The sequence below is a fragment of the Panthera uncia genome (assembly GCF_023721935.1).
Source record: "Panthera uncia isolate 11264 chromosome A3 unlocalized genomic scaffold, Puncia_PCG_1.0 HiC_scaffold_11, whole genome shotgun sequence".
Classification (NCBI taxonomy): Eukaryota; Metazoa; Chordata; class Mammalia; order Carnivora; family Felidae; genus Panthera; species Panthera uncia.
The window spans coordinates 45484393-45495536 of NW_026057578.1; the positions used below are offsets into that span (position 1 = coordinate 45484393).

The 11144-nt window shown below is 36.6% G+C and overlaps 1 protein-coding gene across 2 annotated transcripts in view; it reads left to right on the forward strand.

Annotated features, from left to right (window-relative positions):
• The window catches only part of XRN2 (5'-3' exoribonuclease 2), a 77807-nt gene extending 66887 nt beyond the window's left edge, over window positions 1-10920 (forward strand). For both annotated transcript variants that reach the window (XM_049651209.1, XM_049651208.1), the window contains 3 exons: window positions 3020-3083; window positions 8096-8234; window positions 10436-10920. In XM_049651209.1, the coding sequence (XP_049507166.1) occupies window positions 3020-3083; window positions 8096-8234; window positions 10436-10501 (269 nt within the window). In that variant the 3' untranslated portion in view covers window positions 10502-10920. The remainder of the gene's footprint in view (window positions 1-3019; window positions 3084-8095; window positions 8235-10435) is intronic.
• Window positions 10921-11144: the final 224 nt, after the last annotated feature.

An 11144-nucleotide genomic window follows, 5' to 3' on the forward strand; every position in this document is an offset into this window, starting at 1 on the left:
GCACTTAGAGTTATATGAGTAGACTATTGAGAGGGTTCCTTCTTTCCAAAGAAAGTATTCATGGCTAATGAACTTTATATTCCAGTTCTACTTACAGATCTTGTGCTTAATCTAACCAGTAGCGTATTTGAACCTAATCAACATGTGTTCTTGATCATGGTGACTTTCCCTCCATTGGTACTGTTTCTAGGAGAAGATATACAAGCTTTTTTTCTGTCTTTATTGGTCATGAAACATTAGGATAAGCATTTCTGAAGGTTTCTGTTAATGTCGATGTATCTTTCTGTTACCTTCACTTGATTTTAAATTTATTAGGGATCCCGTTTGGAAGCTTCTGTTAAGTACCATGCAGAGTTTGTATTCTATGGAACCAGAATCACAGAATTCAGTCTTCATGGTAAAAAAAAGGTCATGTTTCCAGGGTTAATTACCACTGTGATCCTGGGACATGGACATATGAAGTACAGAGCTAGACAGGGATCAAATGAAATTTACTGTATTTCCTTTGACTTTTGTTAAGCTAATTTTCTATATGTAAGACACTTAAAATACTTCTGGAAACATTTAAACTAATTCTCACTAAACTAATTTGTGTGCAATATATGAATAGACCAATGGACTTCAAGTTTAACAAGGTAATGATCAGAGAAAGTGGCGCAAAAGTTGATTTTACTTTCAGTAGATCACTTTCTCATAAATGGTAATGTGTTGAAAGTCACGTATGTTTTGAGGTAAGTGTGTCTTATGTTTTTCCATAGGAATAAACCATACAAATGATGATTGCTGTTTTTGTAAAAATTTCTGGTTTTAACCTCTTAGGATTATGATTTTTTTCTGATTGTGTTTCGTCTGTAGTAGTGATTCAGAAGTTATTCTGGGCCTGTAGAGATCCTTTTTGCCCTGTTTTCTGTGGGTTGTGTGGTAAGCCTCGTGAGTTCCCATTCAGGTTTGGAATTTCTAATGACCACTGTGAAAACTCCTCAGCAGTGTTCCTCAATTTGACCATTACTAGTCTGGTTTTAAGAGAAGAGAAGAAAAGAGACTTAATTGAAATTGACTAGAGATACCACATTTTCATTCAAAATGGGTTTCTGCATGAAAGTAATGGTGGTGAAAGTTTCCTGCTCCTTTGTAAGAGAAGCATCTCTTCTGGGTTTGGCTGCTGGACACTCAGGCTGGCCGAGGAGCAGTAGGCTATGGTTGCACCCTACCCTGGCCAAGGGTCACCTCTCCACGTAGGAAACTTCCTTCAGGTGGCATAGTCAACCTTGTCGAGGCCAGGGGAGTCCAAGGCAGTAGTAGTGGGTTGTTCACACTGGAATCATGTGAACAGCCAGGTCCTCTACTTGTACTTGTTCCATATTCTCCTTTGTGGGGCTTTTAAGCACAATTTTACTTTTCTTTTTCTCCGTTTTTTTTTTTTTTTTTTTTTTTTTTTTAAAGCAAACCTAGACTGTGTTTTTTTGGTTCCTAACCAGAGATGAGCTTTCATTTCTTCTTTCCTTTAAGAAAGTAATTTTGGGAGCGCCTGGGTGGCTCAGTCGGTTAAGCGGCCGACTTCGGCTCAGGTCATGATCTCATGGTCCATGAGTTCGAGCCCCGCGTCGGGCTCTGTGCTGACAGCTCAGAGCCTGGAGCCTGCTTCAGATTCTGTGTCTCCCTCTCTCTGACCCTCCCCCGTTCATGCTCTGTCTCTCTCTGTCTCAAAAATAAATAAACGTTAAAAAAAAAAAAAATTTTAAAAAAGAAAGTAATTTTGAAAAGCATGTTTCTAGTTTGTGTTTCCATTAAAATGTGAGCCTGAATACATTATGGTAAGCCTTGTTGTCCTTGGGTCTTGGGAGTCTGGAGGAGGTTACTGTCCTCACACAGTGAACTCATTAGACAACTCCTGGAACCAGCTGTTTTAATTAGGTCACACACGGACCCCACTAAAGAAGGGTGGCCAAGGTGACTGTGAGACTGGAGACAGGAATGGAGTGGCAGTTGGTTAACACTGACCTTCTGAGCTACTGAGTGCCTTCCTCACCAGTGTTTGGGGCTGCTCCTTTCAGCTCCTTTACGTGCAGAACCAGCAGCCATGTAATTGTTTCTTGGAGTTAGATATTGGCAATTCAGCTTTGTGTTAGGGGAAGAGGTTTGACTCAGAAAACAGTAGGAAAGTGGGCGGTCCCTTTACTAGCATCTCTCTGGCCTGTGTTGGGAGAGATGTGTGGGCTACACTTTATAATAGCTAGGTGAAGCAGGGTTCCTTCCAGTTGCCGTGCTTAGGGGGAAAATTTCAGGATTTCTATTGAAGTTACTATTCTTTCAGTTTGTATTTATGGAAAAGAACCTAAATCTTTACCTTTCTTTTGCACAGTATTTAAAATAAAAAATGTGAAAAGTATATACCTTAACATACACATGCACACATACATAGGCAGGGAGAGAGAAATGAGAGTATAATGACCAGGGTTCCTAAAACTATGTTTCATTATCAAAGGAAAAATAATAAAGCAAAACATTTACTGACCCAGTTGATTTTATATCTTTGTACATTTGCATTGTGTATAATATGCTAGTTTATTTGGTTTATATTCAATCTTAGATTTTTTTCAAGAATTTTTAATCACAAAAATATATAGGTAGCTGAATCATGATTACTTCTTAATTGGATTGTGTTTGTTGTTTTTGTTGTTTTGTTTTCTTTTTTTGGTGTTGAGTTGTAGAAGTTCTTTATATATTTTAACCCCTTATTGGATATATGATTTGCGAATATCACTAGGTTGTCTTTTTTGTTTTGTTGATTGTTTCCTTTGCTGTGCAGAAGCTTTTTATTTTGATGTAGTCCCAATAGTTTTTGTTTTTGTTTTTGTTTTTGTTTTTGTTTTTGTTTCCCTTGCCTCAGGAGTCATATCTAGAAAAAGGTCCTGTGTCCTTTGTCAGAGGAATTACTGCCTGTGTTCTCTTCTAGGGTTTTTATGGTTTTGATTACATCTTAAAATTTTCTGTTAACCCTTCCCTGTTTATTTTCCAGATATGAGGCCCCAGGATTCCTGGCGGGGTCCTCCTCCCCTTTTCCAGCAGCAAAGATTTGACAGGTAATACTAAAGCAGACATGACTTTTAAGTATTTTTCCACATCAACATTTGAGGTTTGGGCTTTCTCCATGGTTTGAAATGTACTTTGTTCCCTCCAAACAGTTTCTGTTGTATCTGTTCTTTAGACACAGATGGCTAACACGTTGAAGTAAAAGACTCCTGTTTATATACTTTCCTACTTTTCTTGGTCCTTGGCCTTTTATTTTATTGAATGTTTTAAGGTACCCTGAAAAATGCAACACAGAGAGCTTAAAATTGTATTAGATTTTGGTCAGGCTAAACAAATTTCTTTTTAGAAGGGTTGCGCAGCTTAATGAGGCATAACTAATGGTGTTCCACTTTTATCATTTCTGTGCAGGCAACACAGCATTAGTACAGACCGACCATTGATTCTTGCTACAAACCTCTTGAAGTCCTAATCAGCTTCTTTGGTACAACTTTTTCAGTGCTGACAAGCCTATTGTAGGGCAGTGTCACTGTAGGTCAGTAGTTATTAGTTGCCACTGAAAACAGTTTCTTTAACTACTTAAGACTGAACTGAATTAAACGCAGAAGGGACTCAGAAGAGGATTATGGGATCTGCAGTCTAATAAGTACCGTGAACTAGGAAGAGTGTGACATGGTTTAATAACGAGGGATGTTTGACTTGTGTTCTTTCATTGATAAGTTGTGTGCTCCTAAGTCAGGTGGTGTCTGCACAACAAGACCGCTAGGCATGTTATGAATAATTATAGTAACATCTGTAGAATAATTTTTTAGAGGGCGTCTTTAAGATCTATCATTTTATGCTGGTTTTGCCAGCATCAGTAAATGCGGAAACCAATGAAGCCCATAGTAAGGCTTCCCTCTTTGCCTTCCCAGTTCTAATCTGTTTTGTTTTTCTTGCCTTTACCGTTTTAGCATTCTGATGTGTTCATATCTGAAATGAATAAAATGTGTTAGGAACAGGGTTATAAATGATGCTCCCCTTTTAAGAAAACTTTCTTTAGACACTCTCAGACATCATTTCATTATTTTTTTCAAGAAGATAAAAGAAATGTTACTCAGTTGCTTTAATAGTATCAACTACTTGGTGCAAGCTGCTTTTTCATTTTCAGATGACTGATACAATGCCTGTATTTATGTTTTGTTCAGTATAAGTACTCAGAGAACACCATATGCACTACTTCAGCATCCTCAGGATAGGACCATTTTCAAACAAATTAAATGAGCAAGGAGTAAATCTTTCCTAAATTACAAATGACCACATTAGAACTGATCTCATTTTAAATAACCATCCTTCTGCATTAAGTTTGTTGAGTTTGATTTTCAGGCAATTTCTCTACTTCTTTCCCATATTGTTAATAATCACTGACATTTATTGTCTGCCTATCATGTGTCTGCACTGTGTAAATATACCTTTAGAAACATGACTTCATTTATTCCTCCTAGCAACCCTTTGAAGTAGATCTTGTTTGTTTTTACAGATGAGGAAACCTAGGCCCACAAATCTGACAACTTACCTAAGGTTTCTCTTCTGTAGCATTCTTACTAAGAAACTTTCACTTGAATGAGCAGAGTTCATCAGAACACTGACTTGAGCATAATGTTATAGTAAAGCCGCCAGGACTTAGAGGAAGTAAAAGGTCTCCTTCCACTTCTGAGGAGGTGCTCATTTTTCATTCCCAGTGGCTCTCCTTCCCTGTGTACACTAAAAGATTCTCTAAGATCATCATCATTGTCCTGATATCCATCGGGTTTTTGTTCTTCTGCTCTAGCCAAGTACTGGTATTATCCTGACTGCCTTTGTGAACCCTGCAGATTAGGAGCAAGTTTTGTGGGGCATTCATTTTTGGTTTAGTTTTAGCCTGAAACTGGAAATCATACCTTAAGGCAAATGTTGAATGTGAGCTTAATAGAAGTCTGTCTTATGTCTTAGACTGTGGTCTTTTAAGAAACATACCATTTATTCCTAAAGAAAACAGTTTGAATTTGGCATTCCTAAACTTGTGCATTAGCCTGTTAGCAAATGCAGTGAGTACATCGCTCACTTCTGGAGCACTTACCAGTCTAACCATTCTGACTTCACAAGATGTAGAGGAGAAGATACACACCGGCAGTCACTTTGACTTTGCTGAGATGTCACAACTAGTAAGTAATAGAATTCTTACTGGAACCAGTTTTACTGATCCTTATTAGTTCAGTAGTTGCCTGCCACATGATTTTGAGTGTTTGGTTGAGAGCCCTACTAGAAAAGAAATACATGGTTTTTTTTATGAAATACATGGTTTCTTGAATTTTTTCTTACTTTGAGATAGTATCTGTAATCCATATGTTCATTTAAAAATGCAATAGGAACACTGCTTCTCCCCCCCACACCCCCCCCCCCCCCCCACACACACACACATGCACACACAGACAAGCCAGTGCTAACTTTGAGTTAATGGTAAACAGAGCATTCGAGTTCTGCCCTATTGTCTGTAATTCTTGCTAGTGGAGGCCTTCTCTTTTCTGGCCATAATCAAGGTGGCCATTTAATTTTTAACATATGGCCATTAAGTTTAGTTAGTCTTTGAAAATCTTTAAAAATTTTGCCATATATATAAATTAAAAATATCCAAAGTAGTTACTTCGCATTGCCAGCTACTTTCCAAAACAGAAATTTGGAAACTTAAGAATATTGTTGCCATAGACAAAAAGTAAGAAAGAGACTCCTAACTATAGAGAACAATCTGGTGGTTACCAGAGGGTACGAGGTAAGGGGGGAAATAGGTGATGGGGATTAAGGAGTGCGCTTGTCCTGATGAGCACAGGGTGATGTATGGAAGTATTGAATCACTATATTGTATACCTGAAACTAATATAACACTGTGTATTAACTATACTGGAATTAAAATTTTTTTAAATAAATATTAAAAAAAAAAAATAGAAAGTTGACAGTAATGTTAAAAAAAAAAAAAGTGTTGCCATCCATGATGCCAAATGCCTCAGATAGGTTGCCTCAATAAACAGCTACTAATTTAAAATAGTTGAAATCTGTCAACCTCAATGCTTCTGTCCCAGATTTAAATAGAAGGCAAATTATACTTGTAACTATTTGCAAATTAATATAATTAATATAGAAATATGGTAAACTTGTGGAAAGTAAGGGATTCTCTGCCAGTAAAAAGGAAAAGAGGGTAATTCCTGTCCCTCTTACTGTTTTTTCTGTTTAATTTCAACTAAGTTATTTTTATTAAAAAATGACTAAAAAATGTTTTAAGTAATTATTATGAACAAAGAGAGGACTTTGTGTTTTTAAATTTTGGCTTTGTTTCTAACCTATTTTTAGAACATAAAATAATGTAAAAATGCATTTATAATATATTCCATCCATGTGAGCAGATTTTCCAGAAGCTCAATTGAGTGAGTTTGATCATTGCAGAACTGAAAAAAAAAATTGATTACAGTTAACACAATGTGTGAGTTGCATTTTTGGTATGTGGGTTTTGTGTGAATGGCCCAGTTTTGATGAGCCTCCTTGGTTATAGTACAAAACATTAACCCCTCCCTCATGCACAGACCAGAAGAGACCATTCCTATCTCTGTAGAGCTGTTCTTGCTAAAATATATTTGTATTAATAACAAACCTGAAAAATAATTAAAAGCCTGAATATGTGGATATTCTTTCTGAGATACAGATTTTTTTAATTTTATTTTGATTCACTTACAGCAAATTTTATATTTATTAGAGCTCTGGTTTCACCACTAACTAGAAAACAGTATTGGCTGGCTTCTCTGGAGTTCTTCAGAGTCGTTCTTTGAGCCATCACACAAAAAGAATTATCTTTGGTGTTTAAAAAAAAAAAGCAAGTTCCAAGTGAAGGCAAGGAGAGTAGGAGGGTGGAGAAGATGGACTGAGGCTTGAATAGCTATGAGAAAATTGGACTACCCAGTAAGCCCAGCTCTGAGCTCCCATCCTCGAAGACCTGGGAGGTGAAATTCTTGTGCTGGTATGGTTATCATTAATACGAGTCAGTGCTTTAGCAATTTTAAAGTTTGACTGTAATTTCTCCTAACATCTGTAATGGCCCCAAAGCATGTGGTGTTGAAATATATTGGAGAATTTTGCTTCTGTTTATTCTTTTTAGTGACTGTTCTATAAAATGGAAGTTGAGGAAAATGTCTCAAGGAGAAAGTTGTATCTTAAATGGTGATTGCCTTTCTTAGAAGGTGTATCTTTGCTACCTTGTTTATGTGACGGTTTTAAATTATGATTTAATACAGCATACCTGTAGCTTTGTATCTGCAAAGTTAAAATAGGCACTTGAAGACAATTAAAACATTTCTTTTGACTAGTAATCTGGGCCGGCAAACTGGGTTATAATAGCTGTTGAATCTGTGTTCCCATGTAAACTGTACACCAAATGCCAGTCAGCCCATGCCAATTAGTGCTCATGTTGCTAGGTCACCATGGTCAATTGTAAGCTGCATCAATAGAACTTGAAAAGATTTCCTCCTGATCAGACCTTTTGACATATTGAGCAGAATAATGGATGGGAAAAAACAGCCAAGTCCCCTACCCTAGATTCAAAATACTGAGCAGTAAGAATTCATTTACAACCTGCAATTAACTAGAAAGAATGGACTCCAAGAACGAGTCTAGACATTTTTAAAAATCAAGCCCATTTTCCTATCTTGTACATGTTTACACTTCGGATAGCATCTTAAATGTAGCCACCTCGGTGATCTTGAGTCCAAATCTTTGGGTGACCAAACAGAAATTTCACAGTTGAAAATGAGCAAAATATTTTAAGTCCTACCTTTCTGATTCAATGGAGTTTAAGTACCTTTTTAAAAAATGGTGATACTTTATGAAACATGTTAGACTACGTTGAATATGAGGGACATAAATGTCACTCTAATACTGTGTGTCCCATTTGACAAATGGCAAATTAGGTTGTCCTAAGATGTGGAGATGATGCTGGATAGTTTGAGACAATGGGCTGTATAACAGATATGACTTCTAATGCCAACATGATTCTTCTCCACAGAGGCGTTGGGGCTGAACCTCTGCTGCCATGGAACCGGATGCTCCAAACCCAAAATGCAGCCTTCCAGCCAAACCAGTACCAGATGCTAGCTGGACCCGGCGGGTATCCACCCAGACGTGATGATCGTGGAGGGAGACAGGTGATACAGCGTGGGCCATGGGACAAAAAGCCTGCTGCTCACTTTATACTTAGCATGTTTTCTTAAAAACATTTCTGGAAAAGGTCACTGATAGAGTAGCTCAGCTGAACTTGGCTCCCTCATTGTAAAATGTATATAGGGTGGTAATCTGCCTTACTAAAATCTGTTACACCATGAAGAATTTTCATCCCCAAGGCTCTTTCAATCATAGCAGTCAGTGGCATTTAGCACAAATAGGGCCAGTTGCCAAAACCTATTTTTTTTTTATCATTTAAGGATGTTGTTCTTTAAATAGAAACTAGATCTCATGATAGATATTAATGTTCTAGAAACTGAAAGTAAGAATCTATCCTTTTAACCTTTTAACCTTATTCATCTTAGAAGTCTCCTATCTTGATTCATAAAATACCCTTTTTCATGGAAAGAAATCTCTCCTTCATCATATGTTTTTTGTTTTTTGTTTACTAAATTTAAATAGCCATACTTGATTCAGTATAATAATTCCTAGACAAATTTATTTGGTATGTGTAAGCTTCACTTTCTTCTCTGTAAAGCATCCGGTTTTAGCATATTTAAGCCAGAGGTCTGTTTGTCTCAGTCTATTTGTCCCCCAGCCATTTGACACCCTGGTCAGTATTTACATGCTCTGCAATCAAATCCTAGCCAGAGAACAGGGTCAGAATGCTGCAATTTAGTGTTTTAGTGTGTGTGGTGTTCATGGAGTTTGGCATCTGCGGTGATGTGAAGTGGTTTTAAAATTGCTTACCTGGTATTGCCTGCAGGTCTTTTGCAGTGCTTTGAATATTAATTTTCATATGCAGGTTCTTGCCATGCATCCCTTTATGTAAGACTGCTCTTTTGACAGCTAAGAAAAAAAAAATTATACTTTTTTGTGTGTGTTCTTATAAGTGTTCACTTCACAAGAAAATAATCATTTTAATTATCTTCTGAGAGAATTTTGTTACAATCCATTAAAGTCTGTTCATAGACTTTGAACACTGTCAGCCCAAGATGTCTAAAAATCCCATCAATGGTTTGAGACTATTTATGTTAGAGAGTTGATGGGATGATACTAGGCAGTCTAAATAATGAGTATTATTGAAATGGGGACATACTTATAAACTAGAAAAAACCCTGGAGAATCTTCAGTCCAACCACCTCATCTTCCAATTCGGAAACTGAAACCACGTGGTGCCTGCACTTGGGCAACAGAGTTGGGGCCTGGCTGCCCTGTCCTTCTGATCCTGGTTCATCATGTTTCCCATCTCCTTCAGAGGCCTTCCTTGTAAGGGACTCTCTGCTGTTATAGCAGGTAAAATAATTATTCACTTAGAAGATATAAACTAGTTGGTAAGTTTGTAATTCTTTTAGGACCTTTTAGAAATACATTTCTTTTTCTCAATCTCTCTTTTCATGGAGATACTTTTTATTAAATCACAGGTTTTGAAACACTATTAATTGCAGAAGTTCATTGTTAAAAACAATGTTAATTATGATCCCCACTGTATTTTAGTGAGGTTTATATGACTCATAATTTAAACTACTCCGTGACAACATGGGGGCAGGACAGTCTGTTTCAGAATCCTGGAAGCCTAGAAAGGAATTTTGATGGAATCTTATGTTGTGCAGAAATGTTATTTGCAAGTCTACTAGGATATGTTATGAATGTCACCGGTAATTGTTCATGTAACAATCTAATGTGTTACTTAATACTCTACAATCTATAGCTAAAAAAAAAAAAAAATCCCTAAAATAAGTAGTTCATTAGGCCTCAACTCACTTAGCAAGCTCTTGCCTTGGTTAAGCAAAAATGACTTTTCTAGTGTAATATGTCTAAAGATGATGTAGGCATCTTACTACAGTGTGGCTTGAATTAATGCCAGGGATGGCAGGGAAGATTGAGAACCACAGAACACTTAACTATAGTTCATTTGTGTACATTGTAGGGAATTTCTTAAGTGCCTGTTATGGCTCATTTGGGTAGTTTTCAGCAGTAGCATTTGTGCCAGAGTCCAGCTTTGCAATGAGCTTTGCATAAAACTGGGGGCCCAAAGCACCTATTTATGAGACACCTTCCATATGATATACTTTTAAGACCTATTCAGCTTCTTTATGGTGTGTTTTTCCAGAGCAATGTAAAATTAATTTCTTTTTAGAGGTGTTAATCCAGAAAATAAACTCTTGCTTTTGCTTATTTTCAGGGATATCCCAGAGAAGGAAGGAAATACCCTTTGCCACCACCCTCAGGAAGATACAGTTGGAATTAGGCTTTTGTAAAGCTTTCCCAAATCCCTTCATCGTTCTACAATTTTATGCTATTTGTGGAAAGATTTCTTTCTCAAGTAGTAGTTTTTAATAAAACTACAGTACTTTGTGTATTTCTTTTAACTGTGTATATTTCTACTGATCTGATCTCACTGTTTATGTTGCTTTCCAAAGATGTGTGTTGCATAATACAGTGGATCTGAATTTATTATTGCTTGTAAAACACATTTGATGGAATAGGAATACTGGTTTTTCATTATGGTTAAAAATCAAACCAGCTGTGGATTTTAAAACACAGTGTATTCTAGATCATCTGAGATCCATGCTGATTTTTAATGCACAAGAATTAGGTATGAACTCTTGAGTTGGAACCCTCAGCCAACTAGAGTATATATTGTTCAGTATTTCTTTGGAAACATTTCATTAATGTACTTGTCTTATGAAAATTTCTGAACTTTAGTAAAAAAAAAAAAAAAAAAAAAAAAAAAAAAAAAAAAACCTCTGGTCTCCTGTGTCCTTATTCTTTTATAAACATTGAAAATCTTGGCCAAATGTGTTTTTTTTTAAGTCATTTTTTTCAGAAAACTATTTCTATAATTAGATATCAAAAGAAAACCAATGTAGCAAGAAAACCCAGCCATCTCC